Consider the following 19,847-nt stretch of genomic DNA (forward strand, 5'->3'; position numbering starts at 1 on the left):
GGCTCACAGCTCTGTAGCGCTGCAGTGATGCGCGCTCGCTCCTGCAGCAGCGCCTCCTTCAGGCCGCTCTCTCTGTGACCGCGAGGGTTCAGACTCTGCAGAAGCTGCTCCAACTGATCCACCGACGAATAGAACCACCAGCGGGAGGCGGGGTCAGGGCTGTGAGGGGCGGGGTCAGGGTTGTGAGGGGCGGGGCTGGTGCTGAAAAACACAGACAGTTTCAGATCCATGTTTCCACGGTCTGTTTGGAGCTCGGCATTGGACCAAGAACAGTCCAATGGATGAAGGTTTGTTCCTGTGGATCGTTCCTAATTACTTTGGGGAGTGGCTTGGAAGGGGTGGAGCCTGCAGTCCAGCTCTTTGATTGGTCGGACTGGATCAGGGGTTAGTTTTCATGACTCTGCTCACCTGACTCCATTCTCCTGCTGCATGTGTGCGTGGCCAAAGAGGGCGTGGTCAGAGCCCCCCTTGCCTCCCTCAGGGGCGCCTCCCTCAGGGGCGCCTCCCTCAGGGGCGCCTCCCTCAGGGGCGCCTCCCTCAGGCCTGATCATGTCTGCGCTCAGGCCAAACGTGTCCTCCTCCACAAACAGAACCGAGAGAGACGGCAGCAGCCAGTATTTACGAAACCAGCGATCTCTGCCCAACGGGAGCAGCGACGTGCAGGAGGAGGCGCTGTGGAGTCGAACCAGCAACTCACTCACCTGAAACACAACCAGTGAGAGGAGGAGTGAGAGGAAGGAGTCAGAGGGAGTAGTGAGGAGGAGGAGTCAGAGGAAGGAGTCAGAGGAAGGAGTCAGAGGGAGTAGTGAGAGGAAGGAGTGAGAGGAAGGAGTCAGAGGGAGTAGTGAGGAGGAGGAGTCAGAGGAAGGAGTGAGGAGGAGGAGTCAGAGGAAGGAGTGAGGAGGAGGAGTCAGAGGAAGGAGTGAGGAGGAGGAGTCAGAGGAAGGAGTGAGGAGGAGGAGTCAGAGGAAGGAGTGAGGAGGAGGAGTCAGAGGAAGGAGTGAGGAGGAGGAGTCAGAGGAAGGAGTGAGGAGGAGGAGTCAGAGGAAGGAGTGAGGAGGAGGAGTCAGAGGAAGGAGTGAGGAGGAGGAGTCAGAGGAAGGAGTGAGGAGGAGGAGTCAGAGGAAGGAGTGAGGAGGAGGAGTCAGAGGAGGACAAACCTTCTCCTGTTCCTCTTGAAGTTCTTCTGGACTCAAAGAGACAGGTTTAGAGCCGAGGCCTTTCTGAACACCTGGAGGACAAAGAGACGAGTCCATGAGAAGAGGTACGTTTAAAACGAAGACGTGGCGGAGACGGGGACAGAACAGACGGGGACGTGGCGGGGACGTGACAGAGACGGGGACAGAACAGACGGGGACGTGACAGAGACGGGGACAGAACAGACGGGGACGTGACGGGGACGTGACAGAGACGGGGACAGAACAGACGGGGACGTGACGGGGACGTGACAGAGACGGGGACAGAACAGACGGGGACGTGACAGAGACGGGGACAGAACAGACGGGGACGTGACGGGGACGTGACAGAGACGGGGACAGAACAGACGGGGACGTGACGGGGACGTGACAGAGACGGGGACAGAACAGACGGGGACGTGACGGAGACGTGACAGAGACGGGGACAGAACAGACGGGGACGTGACGGAGACGGGGACGTGCACATCATGTGTATCTTATTGGTCTTTAAACATGCTTTGGCTCCAGCTGCAGAAGGAGCAGCAGAACATTCATGTGTCTCATGCTCTGTCCCAAACTCTGATCAACTAAGGTCTAAACCCGAGGACCATGAGGACCCCGAGGAACCCGAGGACCATGAGGACCCCGAGGACCCCGAGGACCCCTAGGACCATGAGGACCCCGAGGACCATGAGGACCCCGAGGACCCCGAGGACCATGAGGACCCCGAGGACCCCGAGGACCATGAGGACCCCGAGGACCATGAGGACCCCGAGGACCCCGAGGACCATGAGGACCCCGAGGAACCCGAGGACCCCGAGGACCCCTAGGACCATGAGGACCCCGAGGACCCCGAGGACCCCGAGGACCATGAGGAACCCGAGGACCCCGAGGACCATGAGGACCCCGAGGACCATGAGGACCATGAGGACCCCGAGGACCATGAGGACCCCGAGGACCATGAGGACCCCGAGGACCATGAGGACCCCGAGGAACCCGAGGACCCCGAGGACCATGAGGACCCCGAGGACCCCGAGGACCACGAGGACCCCGAGGACCATGAGGACCCCGAGGACCATGAGGACCCCGAGGAACCCGAGGACCATGAGGACCCCGAGGAACCCGAGGACCCCGAGGACCATGAGGACCCCGAGGACCCCGAGGACCATGAGGACCCCGAGGAACCCGAGGACCCCGAGGAACCCGAGGACCCCGAGGACCATGAGGACCCCGAGGACCCCGAGGACCATGAGGACCCCGAGGAACCCGAGGACCCCGAGGACCATGAGGACCCCGAGGACCCCGAGGACCATGAGGACCATGAGGACCCCGAGGACCATGAGGACCCCGAGGACCCCGAGGACCATGAGGACCCCGAGGACCATGAGGACCATGAGGACCCCGAGGACCATGAGGACCCCGAGGACCATGAGGACCCCGAGGAACCCGAGGACCATGAGGACCCCGAGGAACCCGAGGACCCCTAGGACCATGAGGACCCCGAGGACCATGAGAACCCCGAGGAACCCGAGGACCCCGAGGACCATGAGGACCCCGAGGACCCCGAGGACCATGAGGACCATGAGGACCCCGAGGACCATGAGGACCCCGAGGACCCCGAGGACCATGAGGACCCCGAGGACCATGAGGACCCCGAGGACCATGAGGACCCCGAGGAACCCGAGGACCATGAGGACCCCGAGGAACCCGAGGACCCCGAGGACCCCTAGGACCATGAGGACCCCGAGGACCCCGAGGAACCCGAGGACCCCGAGGACCATGAGGACCCCGAGGACCATGAGGACCCCGAGGACCATGAGGACCCCGAGGAACCCGAGGAACCCGAGGACCCCAAGGACCATGAGGACCATGAGGACCCCGAGGACCCCGAGGACCATGAGGACCCCGAGGACCCCGAGGACCATGAGGAACCCGAGGACCCCGAGGACCATGAGGACCCCGAGGACCCCGAGGACCATGAGGACCATGAGGACCCCGAGGACCCCGAGGACCATGAGGACCCCGAGGAACCCGAGGACCATGAGGACCCCGAGGACCATGAGGACCCCGAGGACCATGAGGAACCCGAGGACCATGAGGACCCCGAGGACCATGAGGACCCCAAGGAACCTGAGGACCATGAGGAATCCGAGGACCATGAGGAATCCGAGGACCATGAGGACCCCGAGGACCATGAGGACCCCGAGGACCATGAGGACCCCGAGGACTATGAGGACCCCGAGGACTATGAGGACCCCGAGGACCATGAGAAACCCGAGGACCATGAGGACCATGAGGAACCCGAGGACCATGAGGACCCCGAGGACCATGAGGACCCCGAGGACCATGAGGACCCCGAGGACCATGAGGACCCCGAGGAACCCGAGGACCATGAGGACCCCGAGGACCATGAGGACCATGAGGAACCCGAGGACCATGAGGCCCCCGAGGACCATGAGGACCCCGAGGACCATGAGTACCTTTGTGCTGGTTCTGCTTGGGTTCCTCTGGCGCTGGTGCAGTTCCGTTCACACTGAGGACACATGAAAGGCTCAGAAGTTATGGACCGTTTTTTGGACCTTTGAATCATGATGTTCTGTACCTGACGTTCTCCTGCTCTCGTCCTCTGTCCTTCATCTTCTGCTCCTGCTCCCGAAGTCGCTCCTCTTTCCTCATACGCACTCTGAAAACCACAAACACAAATGTAGTTCGGATGTATTTCCAGGACGTTCTCACCTGTAGGCCGCCTCCTCTCGCCCTCTGCTGTAGTTCGGGTGTATTTCCAGGACGTTCTCACCTGTAGGCCGCCTCCTCTCGCCCTCTGCTGTAGTTCGGGTGTATTTCCAGGACGTTCTCACCTGTAGGCCGCCTCCTCTCGCCCTCTGCTGTAGTTCGGGTGCATTTCCAGGACGTTCTCACGTGTAGGCCGCCTCCTCTCGCCCTCTGCTGTAGTTCGGGTGTATTTCCAGGACGTTCTCACCTGTAGGCCGCCTCCTCTCGCCCTCTGCTGTAGTTCGGGTGTATTTCCAGGACGTTCTCACGTGTAGGCCGCCTCCTCTCGCCCTCTGCTGTAGTTCGGGTGTATTTCCAGGACGTTCTCACCTGTAGGCCGCCTCCTCTCGCCCTCTGCTGTAGTTCGGGTGTATTTCCAGGACGTTCTCACCTGTAGGCCGCCTCCTCTCGCCCTCTGCTGTAGTTCGGGTGTATTTCCAGGACGTTCTCACCTGTAGGCCGCCTCCTCTCGCCCTCTGCTGTAGTTCGGGTGCATTTCCAGGACGTTCTCACGTGTAGGCCGCCTCCTCTCGCCCTCTGCTGTAGTTCGGGTGTATTTCCAGGACGTTCTCACCTGTAGGCCGCCTCCTCTCGCCCTCTGCTGTAGTTCGGGTGTATTTCCAGGACGTTCTCACGTGTAGGCCGCCTCCTCTCGCCCTCTGCTGTAGTTCGGGTGTATTTCCAGGACGTTCTCACCTGTAGGCCGCCTCCTCTCGCCCTCTGCTGTAGTTCGGGTGTATTTCCAGGACGTTCTCACCTGTAGGCCGCCTCCTCTCGCCCTCTGCTGTAGTTCGGGTGTATTTCCAGGACGTTCTCACCTGTAGGCCGCCTCCTCTCGCCCTCTGCTGTAGTTCGGGTGCATTTCCAGGACGTTCTCACCTGTAGGCCGCCTCCTCTCGCCCTCTGCTGTAGTTCGGGTGTATTTCCAGGACGTTCTCACCTGTAGGCCGCCTCCTCTCGCCCTCTGCTGTAGTTCGGGTGTATTTCCAGGACGTTCTCACCTGTAGGCCGCCTCCTCTCGCCCTCTGCTGTAGTTCGGGTGTATTTCCAGGACGTTCTCACCTGTAGGCCGCCTCCTCTCGCCCTCTGCTGTAGTTCGGCTGTATTTCCAGGACGTTCTCACCTGTAGGCCGCCTCCTCTCGCCCTCTGCTGTAGTTCGGGTGTATTTCCAGGACGTTCTCACCTGTAGGCCGCCTCCTCTCGCCCTCTGCTGTAGTTCGGGTGTATTTCCAGGACGTTCTCACCTGTAGGCCGCCTCCTCTCGCCCTCTGCTGTAGTTCGGGTGTATTTCCAGGACGTTCTCACCTGTAGGCCGCCTCCTCTCGCCCTCTGCTGTAGTTCGGGTGTATTTCCAGGACGTTTTCACCTGTAGGCCGCCTCCTCTCGCCCTCTGCTGTAGTTCGGCTGTATTTCCAGGACGTTCTCACCTGTAGGCCGCCTCCGCTCGCCCTCTGCTGTAGTTCGGGTGTATTTCCAGGACGTTCTCACCTGTAGGCCGCCTCCTCTCGCCCTCTGCTGTAGTTCGGCTGTATTTCCAGGACGTTCTCACCTGTAGGCCGCCTCCTCTCGCCCTCTGCTGTAGTTCGGGTGCATTTCCAGGACGTTCTCACGTGTAGGCCGCCTCCTCTCGCCCTCTGCTGTAGTTCGGGTGCATTTCCAGGACGTTCTCACCTGTAGGCCGCCTCCTCTCGCCCTCTGCTGTAGTTCGGGTGTATTTCCAGGACGTTCTCACCTGTAGGCCGCCTCCTCTCGCCCTCTGCTGTAGTTCGGGTGTATTTCCAGGACGTTCTCACCTGTAGGCCGCCTCCTCTCGCCCTCTGCTGTAGTTCGGGTGTATTTCCAGGACGTTCTCACCTGTAGGCCGCCTCCTCTCGCCCTCTGCTGTAGGTCGGGTGTATTTCCAGGACGTTCTCACCTGTAGGCCGCCTCCTCTCGCCCTCTGCTGTAGTTCGGGTGTATTTCCAGGACGTTCTCACCTGTAGGCCGCCTCCTCTCGCCCTCTGCTGTAGTTCGGGTGCATTTCCAGGACGTTCTCACCTGTAGGCCGCCTCCTCTCGCCCTCTGCTGTAGTTCGGGTGTATTTCCAGGACGTTCTCACCTGTAGGCCGCCTCCTCTCGCCCTCTGCTGTAGTTCGGGTGTATTTCCAGGACGTTCTCACCTGTAGGCCGCCTCCTCTCGCCCTCTGCTGTAGTTCGGGTGCATTTCCAGGACGTTCTCACCTGTAGGCCGCCTCCTCTCGCCCTCTGCTGTAGTTCGGGTGCATTTCCAGGACGTTCTCACCTGTAGGCCGCCTCCTCTCGCCCTCTGCTGTAGTTCGGGTGCATTTCCAGGACGTTCTCACCTGTAGGCCGCCTCCTCTCGCCCTCTGCGGTGCTGTTCCCATCGGATCTCCCTCAGCTCTTGTCTCGCCGCCTTGTGCTCCTCGTAACAGTCTTCGATCAGGTCTCGGCTCACGCCCAAAGTCAGCAGCTTTCCCACCAGAGCGTTCAGTATCTGCAGCTTCTCTCCTGCACAAGAGATCAGTGTGAGAGCGGGGCCGGGTGTCCAGGGGCCGGGTGTCCAGGGGCCGGGTGTCCAGGGGCCGTACCTGGCGGCAGGTCGTACACCGCGCTCCTCTTCAGCGTCTGCAGGATCTCGGGGCACATGTTCCTCAGCTCCACGCACGGATCGTCTTCGGCCGTCGCAGACAGGATCTTCAGTCTGAGGATCTCGCTCAGAGTGCAACTGTCCAGATCCAGCTGTTTCAGGCTCCGCCCCTGATGCAGCTGTGACCACGCCCAAGCCACGGTGGTCATGGCAGCCGGGGCGGAGGAGGCGGAGTCGGCGCCTTCGTCCAGGGCCTGTGATAGGTCTAAACACACAGCGTTAGTCTCATGTGGGTTCAGGGGGAATGTGCCTCAGTTGTACCGGTCTCGTCGCAGCTCTGCTCCTGCTCCTCGTCTGAACTCTGGAAAATGGCCCAGAGGAAGAAGAAGAGCAGCTCACACAGAGGCCCTTCAGGGTCCGAGCCCACCAGCGCCTCCTCCAGGACCTCTGTGGGATCACACACCATCAGCACCTCCCATCACACCACAGACTCCCACGTGGACGTACCCAGAGAGACGCCGCCTGGAAACTCGTCCTTCAGCTCAAAGATCTCTCCAAAGGATCTGAGGAACTCCAGAACCATGAGAGCTTCTCCGAACAGTCGAGGAGGCAGCCGGGTGTGGACGGGAGAGGGCGAGGGCAGCTCCTGGAGGACACACAAGTTGACTTTATTTCTGCCCTAAATGTGACCTCTGACCCTGACACAGAGCTCTCATCGACCCATGACCCCCGCGGGGACCCATGACCCCCGCGGGCTCTCATTGACCCATGACCCCCGCGGGGCTCTCATCGACCCCTGACCCGACCCCTGACCCCGCGGGGCTCTCACTGACCTTCAAGTCGTCACACTCCAGGTCCTCAGTGGGTTTGCTCATCTGCTTCATCCTCTCGGCATATTTCCTCCTCTCCTCCTTCAGCTTCTCTCGCTCCTGAAACATTTAGACGCGAGAAGTTTAGAGCAGAAGCTCCACCCCCTCCCGCCGACTCCCCCTCCTGCCGAGCCTCCTCCTCCTCCTGCCGAGCCTCCTCCTCCTCCTGCCGAGCCTCCTCCTCCTCCTCCTGACCCTCCTCCTCCTCCTCCTGACCCTCCTCCTCCTGACCCTCCTCCTCCTGACCCTCCTCCTCCTGACCCTCCTCCTGCTGAGCCTCCTCCTGCTGAGCCTCCTCCTGCTGAGCCTCCTCCTCCTGACCCTCCTCCTCCTGAGCCTCCTCCTCCTGAGCCTCCTCCTCCTGAGCCTCCTCCTGAGCCTCCTCCTCCTGAGCCTCCTCCTCCTGAGCCTCCTCCTCCTGAGCCTCCTCCTGCTGAGCCTCCTCCTGCTGAGCCTCCTCCTGCTGAGCCTCCTCCTCCTGACCCTCCTCCTGCTGAGCCTCCTCCTGAGCCTCCTCCTGAGCCTCCTCCTGATCCTCCTCCTGAGCCTCCTCCTGAGCCTCCGCCTGAGCCTCCGCCTGAGCCTCCTCCTGAGCCTCCTCCCTCCTGAGCCTCCTGCTGAGCCTCCTCCTAACCCTTCTCCTGCTGAGCCTCCTCCTGAGCCTCCTGCTGAGCCTCCTCCTGCTGAGCCTCCTCCTGACCCTCCTCCTGACCCTCCTCCTGACCCTCCTCCTGACCCTCCTCCTCCTGAGCCTCCTCCTGCTGAGCCTCCTCCTGCTGAGCCTCCTCCTCCTGAGCCTCCTCCTCCTGAGCCTCCTCCTCCTGAGCCTCCTCCTGAGCCTCCTCCTGAGCCTCCTCCTGATCCTCCTCCTGAGCCTCCTCCTGAGCCTCCGCCTGAGCCTCCGCCTGAGCCTCCTCCTGAGCCTCCTCCCTCCTGAGCCTCCTGCTGAGCCTCCTCCTAACCCTCCTCCTGCTGAGCCTCCTCCTGAGCCTCCTGCTGAGCCTCCTCCTGCTGAGCCTCCTCCTGACCCTCCTCCTGAGCCTCCTCCTGAGCCTCCTCCTGATCCTCCTCCTGAGCCTCCTCCTGAGCCTCCGCCTGAGCCTCCGCCTGAGCCTCCTCCTGAGCCTCCTCCCTCCTGAGCCTCCTGCTGAGCCTCCTCCTAACCCTCCTCCTGCTGAGCCTCCTCCTGAGCCTCCTGCTGAGCCTCCTCCTGCTGAGCCTCCTGCTGAGCCTCCTCCTAACCCTCCTCCTGCTGAGCCTCCTCCTGAGCCTCCTGCTGAGCCTCCTCCTGCTGAGCCTCCTGCTGAGCCTCCTCCTAACCCTCCTCCTGCTGAGCCTCCTCCTGAGCCTCCTCCTGAGCCTCCGCCTGAGCCTCCGCCTGAGCCTCCTCCTGAGCCTCCTCCCTCCTGAGCCTCCTGCTGAGCCTCCTCCTAACCCTCCTCCTGCTGAGCCTCCTCCTGAGCCTCCTGCTGAGCCTCCTCCTGCTGAGCCTCCTGCTGAGCCTCCTCCTGACCCTCCTCCTGACCCTCCTCCTGACCCTCCTCCTGAGCCTCCTCCTGACCCTCCTCCTGAGCCTCCTCCTGACCCTCCTCCTGACCCTCCTCCTGACCCTCCTCCTGACCCTCCTCCTCCTGATCCCCCTGGTTGGGTGACCTCTCGGACATGTGTTTTACCTTCTCCTTCTCTGCCTTCTGCATCTCCTTCTGCTCCTTCTTCTGTTGCTTCAGCTGCTCTTGGACCATCTCCATGTTCTCCTTCAGTCGGTCGTGAGCCTCCTCCCTCAGACGCTCCTCCTCTTCTCTCCTCCGCTCCTGCTTGCCCTGCTTCAGTTGCTGTCTCTCTGCCTTCTTCTTCTTGACCTTGTGATGAGCCATGTCCTCCTTCTGCTGCAGCAGCTTCAGCTTCTCCTCCATGGCCTTCAGCTGGGACAGCGCTCCCTGGAACAGACGCTCTTTACTCCTGCTGCACCTCCTCTCACACACAAATGCATCACATGGATCAGATCAGATGAAGATAAAGGGCAGGCTGAGATTTACCTGTCCAGGTGAGCTCTTGGAGGCGGGGCTAAACACTGGAGGCTCATCAGGGAAGAACTGAGTGAAGGTCACGCCCGAGAGTCCAAACCTGGAGACGGAGGCCGGCTGAGGACAGAGGGTTTGTCATTAGTGAGAGATTTATGGATCCAGAAAAACCTGCGAAAAACTGAGAAAACAAGAGTTATTATAACTAAGACATGAAAGGTCATGACCTTTGTAACCTCTGACCATTGTAACCTCTGACTGCAGAAAGCAGAACTTTCAAGAATAATATCTAAATAATATCAATGCATTTCTAATCTGGACAAATACTAAATATAATAAAGTGTGAAAGAGAAGTTCATGTTGTTGTGACAGATGAAGAGTGGGAACACTCGGGACCTTAGATCATCCTTGTGTCTGGTTAGGGATCATCTCAAAATGGGTTGAAGCTGAAAAGACTTAATTTTTTTTTCCTCTCTCTCTGGCCCCTCCCCCTCAAGTCTGGCTTCACATCACATTTTATGCTTTGATAAAACGATCCTTCCGGTCAGTGCGTAGCACGTCACTAGAGCATAATCTCTCTCCGCAAAAAAACTTTTCCAACTTTTCTGCACCAGCCGCGTTGGCAACGGCGACGCCCACCGCGCGCCCGCCGCCTACTGTTGTTCTGATGCTCGTGGCTGAGGTTTTAGCGTTTCAAAACAATGAGTGCCACAACGATGTATTGAAGCTTCAAAGCAACAAAAAGACGAAATGTAGGTTCAGCCCCCCCAGGCCCCGCCCCCCCAGTGAACCTTCTCTAGAGGAAGCGGCTGTAGTGAGTGAACCTTCTCTAGAGGAAGTGGCTGTAGTGAGTGAACCTTCTCTAGAGGAAGTGGCTGTAGTGAGTGAACCTTCTCTAGAGGAAGTGGCTGTAGTGAGTGAACCTTCTCTAGAGGAAGCGGCTGTAGTGAGTGAACCTTCTCTAGAGGAAGTGGCTGTAGTGAGTGAACCTTCTCTAGAGGAAGTGGCTGTAGTGAGTGAACCTTCTCTAGAGGAAGTGGCTGTAGTGAGTGAACCTTCTCTAGAGGAAGCGGCTGTAGTGAGTGAACCTTCTCTAGAGGAAGCGGCTGTAGTGAGTGAACCTTCTCTAGAGGAAGCGGCTGTAGTGAGTGAACTGAACCTTCTCTAGAGGAAGCGGCTGTAGTGAGTGAACCTTCTCTAGAGGAAGCGGCTGTAGTGAGTGAACTGAACCTTCTCTAGAGGAAGCGGCTGTAGTGAGTGAACCTTCTCTAGAGGAAGCGGCTGTAGTGAGTGAACTGAACCTTCTCTAGAGGAAGTGGCTGTAGTGAGTGAACCTTCTCTAGAGGAAGTGGCTGTAGTGAGTGAACCTTCTCTAGAGGAAGCGGCTGTAGTGAGTGAACTGAACCTTCTCTAGAGGAAGCGGCTGTAGTGAGTGAACCTTCTCTAGAGGAAGCGGCTGTAGTGAGTGAACTGAACCTTCTCTAGAGGAAGCGGCTGTAGTGAGTGAACCTTCTCTAGAGGAAGCGGCTGTAGTGAGTGAACTGAACCTTCTCTAGAGGAAGCGGCTGTAGTGAGTGAACCTTCTCTAGAGGAAGTGGCTGTAGTGAGTGAACCTTCTCTAGAGGAAGCGGCTGTAGTGAGTGAACTGAACCTTCTCTAGAGGAAGCGGCTGTAGTGAGTGAACCTTCTCTAGAGGAAGCGGCTGTAGTGAGTGAACTGAACCTTCTCTAGAGGAAGCGGCTGTAGTGAGTGAACCTTCTCTAGAGGAAGCGGCTGTAGTGAGTGAACTGAACCTTCTCTAGAGGAAGCGGCTGTAGTGAGTGAACCTTCTCTAGAGGAAGTGGCTGTAGTGAGTGAACCTTCTCTAGAGGAAGCGGCTGTAGTGAGTGAACTGAACCTTCTCTAGAGGAAGCGGCTGTAGTGAGTGAACCTTCTCTAGAGGAAGCGGCTGTAGTGAGTGAACTGAACCTTCTCTAGAGGAAGTGGCTGTAGTGAGTGAACCTTCTCTAGAGGAAGCGGCTGTAGTGAGTGAACTGAACCTTCTCTAGAGGAAGCGGCTGTAGTGAGTGAACCTTCTCTAGAGGAAGCGGCTGTAGTGAGTGAACTGAACCTTCTCTAGAGGAAGCGGCTGTAGTGAGTGAACCTTCTCTAGAGGAAGCGGCTGTAGTGAGTGAACTGAACCTTCTCTAGAGGAAGCGGCTGTAGTGAGTGAACCTTCTCTAGAGGAAGTGGCTGTAGTGAGTGAACCTTCTCTAGAGGAAGCGGCTGTAGTGAGTGAACTGAACCTTCTCTAGAGGAAGTGGCTGTAGTGAGTGAACCTTCTCTAGAGGAAGTGGCTGTAGTGAGTGAACCTTCTCTAGAGGAAGTGGCTGTAGTGAGTGAACCTTCTCTAGAGGAAGCGGCTGTAGTGAGTGAACCTTCTCTAGAGGAAGCGGCTGTAGTGAGTGAACCTTCTCTAGAGGAAGCGGCTGTAGTGAGTGAACTGAACCTTCTCTAGAGGAAGTGGCTGTAGTGAGTGAACCTTCTCTAGAGGAAGCGGCTGTAGTGAGTGAACCTTCTCTAGAGGAAGCGGCTGTAGTGAGTGAACCTTCTCTAGAGGAAGCGGCTGTAGTGAGTGAACTGAACCTTCTCTAGAGGAAGCGGCTGTAGTGAGTGAACCTTCTCTAGAGGAAGCGGCTGTAGTGAGTGAACTGAACCTTCTCTAGAGGAAGCGGCTGTAGTGAGTGAACCTTCTCTAGAGGAAGCGGCTGTAGTGAGTGAACTGAACCTTCTCTAGAGGAAGCGGCTGTAGTGAGTGAACCTTCTCTAGAGGAAGTGGCTGTAGTGAGTGAACCTTCTCTAGAGGAAGCGGCTGTAGTGAGTGAACTGAACCTTCTCTAGAGGAAGCGGCTGTAGTGAGTGAACCTTCTCTAGAGGAAGCGGCTGTAGTGAGTGAACTGAACCTTCTCTAGAGGAAGCGGCTGTAGTGAGTGAACCTTCTCTAGAGGAAGCGGCTGTAGTGAGTGAACTGAACCTTCTCTAGAGGAAGCGGCTGTAGTGAGTGAACCTTCTCTAGAGGAAGTGGCTGTAGTGAGTGAACCTTCTCTAGAGGAAGCGGCTGTAGTGAGTGAACTGAACCTTCTCTAGAGGAAGCGGCTGTAGTGAGTGAACCTTCTCTAGAGGAAGCGGCTGTAGTGAGTGAACTGAACCTTCTCTAGAGGAAGCGGCTGTAGTGAGTGAACCTTCTCTAGAGGAAGCGGCTGTAGTGAGTGAACTGAACCTTCTCTAGAGGAAGCGGCTGTAGTGAGTGAACCTTCTCTAGAGGAAGCGGCTGTAGTGAGTGAACCTTCTCTAGAGGAAGCGGCTGTAGTGAGTGAACTGAACCTTCTCTAGAGGAAGCGGCTGTAGTGAGTGAACCTTCTCTAGAGGAAGCGGCTGTAGTGAGTGAACTGAACCTTCTCTAGAGGAAGCGGCTGTAGTGAGTGAACCTTCTCTAGAGGAAGCGGCTGTAGTGAGTGAACTGAACCTTCTCTAGAGGAAGCGGCTGTAGTGAGTGAACCTTCTCTAGAGGAAGCGGCTGTAGTGAGTGAACTGAACCTTCTCTAGAGGAAGCGGCTGTAGTGAGTGAACCTTCTCTAGAGGAAGCGGCTGTAGTGAGTGAACTGAACCTTCTCTAGAGGAAGCGGCTGTAGTGAGTGAACCTTCTCTAGAGGAAGTGGCTGTAGTGAGTGAACCTTCTCTAGAGGAAGCGGCTGTAGTGAGTGAACTGAACCTTCTCTAGAGGAAGCGGCTGTAGTGAGTGAACCTTCTCTAGAGGAAGCGGCTGTAGTGAGTGAACTGAACCTTCTCTAGAGGAAGCGGCTGTAGTGAGTGAACCTTCTCTAGAGGAAGCGGCTGTAGTGAGTGAACTGAACCTTCTCTAGAGGAAGCGGCTGTAGTGAGTGAACCTTCTCTAGAGGAAGTGGCTGTAGTGAGTGAACCTTCTCTAGAGGAAGCGGCTGTAGTGAGTGAACTGAACCTTCTCTAGAGGAAGCGGCTGTAGTGAGTGAACCTTCTCTAGAGGAAGCGGCTGTAGTGAGTGAACTGAACCTTCTCTAGAGGAAGCGGCTGTAGTGAGTGAACTGAACCTTCTCTAGAGGAAGCGGCTGTAGTGAGTGAACCTTCTCTAGAGGAAGCGGCTGTAGTGAGTGAACTGAACCTTCTCTAGAGGAAGTGGCTGTAGTGAGTGAACCTTCTCTAGAGGAAGCGGCTGTAGTGAGTGAACTGAACCTTCTCTAGAGGAAGCGGCTGTAGTGAGTGAACCTTCTCTAGAGGAAGCGGCTGTAGTGAGTGAACTGAACCTTCTCTAGAGGAAGCGGCTGTAGTGAGTGAAGTGAACCTTCTCTAGAGGAAGTGGCTGTAGTGAGTGAACCTTCTCTAGAGGAAGCGGCTGTAGTGAGTGAACCTTCTTTAGAGGAAGCGGCTGTAGTGAGTGAACCTTCTCTAGAGGAAGCGGCTGTAGTGAGTGAACCTTCTCTAGAGGAAGTGGCTGTAGTGAGTGAACTGAACCTTCTCTAGAGGAAGCGGCTGTAGTGAGTGAACCTTCTCTAGAGGAAGTGGCTGTAGTGAGTGAACCTTCTCTAGAGGAAGCGGCTGTAGTGAGTCAAGTGAACCTTCTCTAGAGGAAGCGGCTGTAGTGAGTGAAGTGAACCTTCTCTAGAGGAAGCGGCTGTAGTGAGTGAAGTGAACCTTCTCTAGAGGAAGCGGCTGTAGTGAGTGAAGTGAACTTTCTCTAGAGGAAGCGGCTGTAGTGAGTGAACTGAACCTTCTCTAGAGGAAGCGGCTGTAGTGAGTGAACTGAACCTTCTCTAGAGGAAGCGGCTGTAGTGAGTGAAGTGAACCTTCTCTAGAGGAAGCGGCTGTAGTGAGTGAAGTGAACCTTCTCTAGAGGAAGCGGCTGTAGTGAGTGAACCGTCTCTAGAGGAAGTGGCTGTAGTGAGTGAAGCTTCTCTAGAGGAAACGGCTGTAGTGAGTGAAGTGAACCTTCTCTAGAGGAAGCGGCTGTAGTGAGTGAAGTGAACCTTCTCTAGAGGAAGCGGCTGTAGTGAGTGAACTGAACCTTCTCTAGAGGAAGCGGCTGTAGTGAGTGAAGTGAACCTTCTCTAGAGGAAGCGGCTGTAGTGAGTGAAGTGAACCTTCTCTAGAGGAAGCGGCTGTAGTGAGTGAAGTGAACCTTCTCTAGAGGAAGTGGCTGTAGTGAGTGAAGTGAACCTTCTCTAGAGGAAGTGGCTGTAGTGAGTGAAGTGAACCTTCTCTAGAGGAAGCGGCTGTAGTGAGTGAAGTGAACCTTCTCTAGAGGAAGTGGCTGTAGTGAGTGAAGTGAACCTTCTCTAGAGGAAGTGGCTGTAGTGAGTGAACTGAACCTTCTCTAGAGGAAGCGGCTGTAGTGAGTGAACCTTCTCTAGAGGAAGTGGCTGTAGTGAGTGAACTGAACCTTCTCTAGAGGAAGTGGCTGTAGTGAGTGAAGCTTCTCTAGAGGAAGTGGCTGTAGTGAGTAAAGCTTCTCTAGAGGAAGTGGCTGTAGTGAGTGAAGCTTCTCTAGAGGAAGCGGCTGTAGTGAGTGAACCTTCTCTAGAGGAAGTGGCTGTAGTGATTGAAGCTTCTCTAGAGGAAGTGGCTGTAGTGAGTAAAGCTTCTCTAGAGGAAGTGGCTGTAGTGAGTGAACTGAACCTTCTCTAGAGGAAGCGGCTGTAGTGAGTGAACCTTCTCTAGAGGAAGTGGCTGTAGTGATTGAAGCTTCTCTAGAGGAAGTGGCTGTAGTGAGTAAAGCTTCTCTAGAGGAAGTGGCTGTAGTGAGTGAACTGAACCTTCTCTAGAGGAAGCGGCTGTAGTGAGTGAAGCTTCTCTAGAGGAAGTGGCTGTAGTGATTGAAGCTTCTCTAGAGGAAGTGGCTGTAGTGAGTAAAGCTTCTCTAGAGGAAGTGGCTGTAGTGAGTGAACTGAACCTTCTCTAGAGGAAGCGGCTGTAGTGAGTGAAGCTTCTCTAGAGGAAGTGGCTGTAGTGATTGAAGCTTCTCTAGAGGAAGTGGCTGTAGTGAGTAAAGCTTCTCTAGAGGAAGTGGCTGTAGTGAGTGAACTGAACCTTCTCTAGAGGAAGCGGCTGTAGTGAGTGAAGCTTCTCTAGAGGAAGTGGCTGTAGTGATTGAAGCTTCTCTAGAGGAAGTGGCTGTAGTGAGTAAAGCTTCTCTAGAGGAAGTGGCTGTAGTGAGTGAACTGAACCTTCTCTAGAGGAAGCGGCTGTAGTGAGTGAACCTTCTCTAGAGGAAGTGGCTGTAGTGATTGAAGCTTCTCTAGAGGAAGTGGCTGTAGTGAGTAAAGCTTCTCTAGAGGAAGTGGCTGTAGTGAGTGAACTGAACCTTCTCTAGAGGAAGCGGCTGTAGTGAGTGAAGCTTCTCTAGAGGAAGTGGCTGTAGTGATTGAAGCTTCTCTAGAGGAAGTGGCTGTAGTGAGTAAAGCTTCTCTAGAGGAAGTGGCTGTAGTGAGTGAACTGAACCTTCTCTAGAGGAAGCGGCTGTAGTGAGTGAAGCTTCTCTAGAGGAGGTGGCTGTAGTGATTGAAGCTTCTCTAGAGGAAGTGGCTGTAGTGAGTAAAGCTTCTCTAGAGGAAGTGGCTGTAGTGAGTGAACTGAACCTTCTCTAGAGGAAGCGGCTGTAGTGAGTGAAGCTTCTCTAGAGGAAGTGGCTGTAGTGATTGAAGCTTCTCTAGAGGAAGTGGCTGTAGTGAGTAAAGCTTATCTAGAGGAAGCGGCTGTAGTGAGTGAACTGAACCTTCTCTAGAGGAAGTGGCTGTAGTGAGTGAACTGAACCTTCTCTAGAGGAAGCGGCTGTAGTGAGTGAAGCTTCTCTAGAGGAAGCGGCTGTAGTGAGTGAAGCTTCTCTAGAGGAAGTGGCTGTAGTGAGTGAACTGAACCTTCTCTAGAGGAAGCGGCTGTAGTGAGTGAACTGAACCTTCTCTAGAGGAAGCGGCTGTAGTGAGTGAAGCTTCTCTAGAGGAAGTGGCTGTAGTGATTGAAGCTTCTCTAGAGGAAGTGGCTGTAGTGAGTAAAGCTTATCTAGAGGAAGTGGCTGTAGTGAGTGAACTGAACCTTCTCTAGAGGAAGCGGCTGTAGTGAGTGAAGCTTCTCTAGAGGAAGTGGCTGTAGTGAGTGAACTGAACCTTCTCTAGAGGAAGCGGCTGTAGTGAGTGAAGCTTCTCTAGAGGAAGTGGCTGTAGTGAGTAAAGCTTCTCTAGAGGAAGTGGCTGTAGTGAGTGAACTGAACCTTGAGGACGATGGCTCCGTTGTGCGGCTCACAGTGTTGTTTGAAGAGCAGCTTCAGCTTCTCTTTGGACAGAACGTTCTTCCTGCGACTGAACACGAGAAAACATTGATCACACAAAAGAACAGAGACGGGCGGGGCCAGCAGGGGGCGCCGTCTGACCTGAGCTGAGCCGCTTTCACCGTGAACGCTTCTCCGTCCGCCGGCTTCACGGTGTATCTGAAGACCGCCGGAGACAGAGGCTTCCCACGTTTACTGCAACAAGACGAGAAGGTCAGGAGTTTCAGTCCACAACATTCAGACCTTTAGACACTTGACCAAAGGTGAATGTGACTGACGCCTCTGGAGAACATGTCTGAAGTGTGTTCTCGATAGTGTACTAAAGGTCTTACAGCACGGCGGGCTCCTCCTCGTCACTGTCGATGATGACGATGGCGTCCCCCTCGGTCTTGTGTGCAGAGCCGTTAGCTTTAGCATGAGGACTGAGCAGGAGGCCGTTAGCGCTGGAGTGAGGAGAGAGGACCTGCACCACCTGACACGCCGCTCTGAAACAACACAGGCCCAAGGGTCAGAGGTCAAGCCCCACTTTATCACCAGTGACCTCACAGATGATAAACAGGCTGCACAGGCTGCACAGCACAGACTGCACAGGCTGCACAGACTGCACAGGCTGCACAGGGTGCACAGACTGCACAGGCTGCAGAGGCTGCACAGACTGCACAGGCTGCACAGGCTGCAAAGGCTGCACAGGGTGCACAGACTGCACAGGCTGCACAGGCTGCACAGGGTGCACAGACTGCACAGGCTGCACAGGCTGCAGAGGCTGCACAGGCTGCAAAGGCTGCACAGGGTGCACAGACTGCACAGGCTGCAGAGGCTGCACAGGGTGCACAGACTGCACAGACTGCACAGGCTGCACAGGCTGCAGAGGCTGCACAGACTGCACAGGCTGCACAGGCTGCACAGGCTGCACAGGGTGCACAGACTGCACAGGCTGCAGAGGCTGCACAGGCTGCACAGGCTGCACAGGCTGCACAGGCTGCAGTAGGTCCCTGGGCACAGCAGGGTCAGATGTAACTGAGGTTTGCTCCTGAAGTACAGCCTTATGAAAACCTAAACTTGTTCTAAACCCGCTCTAAACCCCCTCTGGTACCCATTTCCTCCTCGGGTGGTCACGTCTAGGTCTACACCCGGTCTACACCCGGTCTACACACCCGGTCTACACCCGGTCTAAACCCGCTCGGGTACCTGCTGCCTCCTCGGGTAGTCACGTCCACGCTCTCTCCGGGGAAGTATCGCTCTTTGCTGAAGCCGTAGACTTCCTCGCACAGCTCGGTCAGACGTTTGCTCTGGCTCTGCTTGACCAGCAGCAGCAGAGGCTTGACCAAACACTCGGGGAACATCTGCAGACTGGACCTGGCTCTGCGCTCGCTCTCCACAGCCTCCAGGTACGTGAGGCCAGCTCGACCGGTCAGCGCACAGCTCCACACCAGGCTGTTACAGAGGATGGTGCGCTCGAAGAACTCACTGAGGACACACAGAAGAACCTTCATGAGGCCAACCAGAGAGGAACCTTCACGATGTCAACCAGAGAGGAACCTTCATGAGGCCAACCAGAGAGGAACCTTCACGATGTCAACCAGAGAGGAACCTTCATGAGGCCAACCAGAGAGGAACCTTCACGATGTCAACCAGAGAGGAACCTTCACGATGTCAACAATAGAGGATCCTTCATGAGGCCAACCAGAGAGGAACCTTCACGATGTCAACCAGAGAGGAACCTTCATGAGGCCAACCAGAGAGGAACCTTCACGATGTCAACCAGAGAGGATCCTTCACGAGGCCAACCAGAGAGGAACCTTCACAATGCCAACCAGAGAGGAACCTTCACGATGTCAACAATAGAGGATCCTTCACGAGGCCAACCAGAGAGGAACCTTCACGATGTCAACAATAGAGGATCCTTCATGAGGCCAACCAGAGAGGAACCTTCACGATGCCAACCAGAGAGGAACCTTCACGATGTCAACAATAGAGGATCCTTCATGAGGCCAACCAGAGAGGAACCTTCACGATGTCAACAATAGAGGATCCTTCACGAGGCCAACCAGAGAGGAACCTTCACGATGTCAACAATAGAGGATCCTTCATGAGGCCAACCAGAGAGGAACCTTCACGATGTCAACCAGAGAGGAACCTTCATGAGGCCAACCAGAGAGGAACCTTCACGATGTCAACAATAGAGGATCCTTCATGAGGCCAACCAGAGAGGAACCTTCACGATGTCAACAATAGAGGATCCTTCATGAGGCCAACCAGAGAGGAACCTTCACGATGTCAACAATAGAGGATCCTTCATGAGGCCAACCAGAGAGGAACCTTCACGATGTCAACCAGAGAGGAACCTTCATGAGGCCAACCAGAGAGGAACCTTCACGATGTCAACAATAGAGGATCCTTCATGAGGCCAACCAGAGAGGAACCTTCACGATGTCAACAATAGAGGATCCTTCATGAGGCCAACCAGAGAGGAACCTTCACGATGTCAACAATAGAGGATCCTTCATGAGGCCAACCAGAGAGGAACCTTCACGATGTCAACAATAGAGGATCCTTCATGAGGCCAACCAGAGAGGAACCTTCACGATGTCAACAATAGAGGATGCTTCATGAGGCCAACCAGAGAGGAACCTTCACGATGTCAACAATAGAGGATCCTTCATGAGGCCAACCAGAGAGGAACCTTCACAATGCCAACCAGAGAGGAACCTTCACGATGTCAACAATAGAGGATCCTTCATGAGGCCAACCAGAGAGGAACCTTCACAATGCCAACCAGAGAGGAACCTTCACGATGTCAACAATAGAGGATCCTTCATGAGGCCAGCCAGAGAGGAACCTTCACAATGCCAACCAGAGAGGAACCTTCACGATGTCAACAATAGAGGATCCTTCATGAGGCCAACCAGAGAGGAACCTTCACGATGTCAACAATAGAGGATGCTTCATGAGGCCAACCAGAGAGGAACCTTCACGATGTCAACAATAGAGGATCCTTCACGAGGCCAACCAGAGAGGAACCTTCACGATGTCAACAATAGAGGATCCTTCATGAGGCCAACCAGAGAGGAACCTTCACGATGTCAACA

At 55.8% G+C, this 19,847-nt stretch overlaps 1 protein-coding gene across 1 annotated transcript in view; it reads right to left on the bottom strand.

Moving 5' to 3' along the window:
* LOC140380203 (bromodomain adjacent to zinc finger domain protein 1A-like) overlaps nt 1-19,847 on the bottom strand; it is a 40,658-nt gene that overhangs the window by 13,556 nt on the left and 7,255 nt on the right. The window contains exons 2-17 of the mRNA XM_072464365.1: nt 17,947-18,225; nt 17,091-17,243; nt 16,861-16,953; nt 16,702-16,789; nt 9,441-9,545; nt 9,078-9,341; nt 7,369-7,464; nt 7,043-7,181; nt 6,857-6,982; nt 6,537-6,800; nt 6,291-6,456; nt 3,778-3,858; nt 3,656-3,708; nt 1,161-1,231; nt 409-701; nt 1-201 (exon numbers count right to left, since the gene is read on the bottom strand). The exon at nt 1-201 is cut by the window's left edge and continues 20 nt beyond it. Coding sequence (XP_072320466.1) covers nt 1-201; nt 409-701; nt 1,161-1,231; nt 3,656-3,708; nt 3,778-3,858; nt 6,291-6,456; nt 6,537-6,800; nt 6,857-6,982; nt 7,043-7,181; nt 7,369-7,464; nt 9,078-9,341; nt 9,441-9,545; nt 16,702-16,789; nt 16,861-16,953; nt 17,091-17,243; nt 17,947-18,225 — 2,472 coding nt within the window. The remainder of the gene's footprint in view (nt 202-408; nt 702-1,160; nt 1,232-3,655; nt 3,709-3,777; nt 3,859-6,290; nt 6,457-6,536; nt 6,801-6,856; nt 6,983-7,042; nt 7,182-7,368; nt 7,465-9,077; nt 9,342-9,440; nt 9,546-16,701; nt 16,790-16,860; nt 16,954-17,090; nt 17,244-17,946; nt 18,226-19,847) is intronic.

Source organism: Eucyclogobius newberryi, unplaced genomic scaffold, assembly GCF_026437365.1.
Source record: "Eucyclogobius newberryi isolate DKJ021-1_F unplaced genomic scaffold, fEucNew1.0.hap1 SCAF_45, whole genome shotgun sequence".
NCBI lineage: Eukaryota > Metazoa > Chordata > Actinopteri > Gobiiformes > Gobiidae > Eucyclogobius > Eucyclogobius newberryi.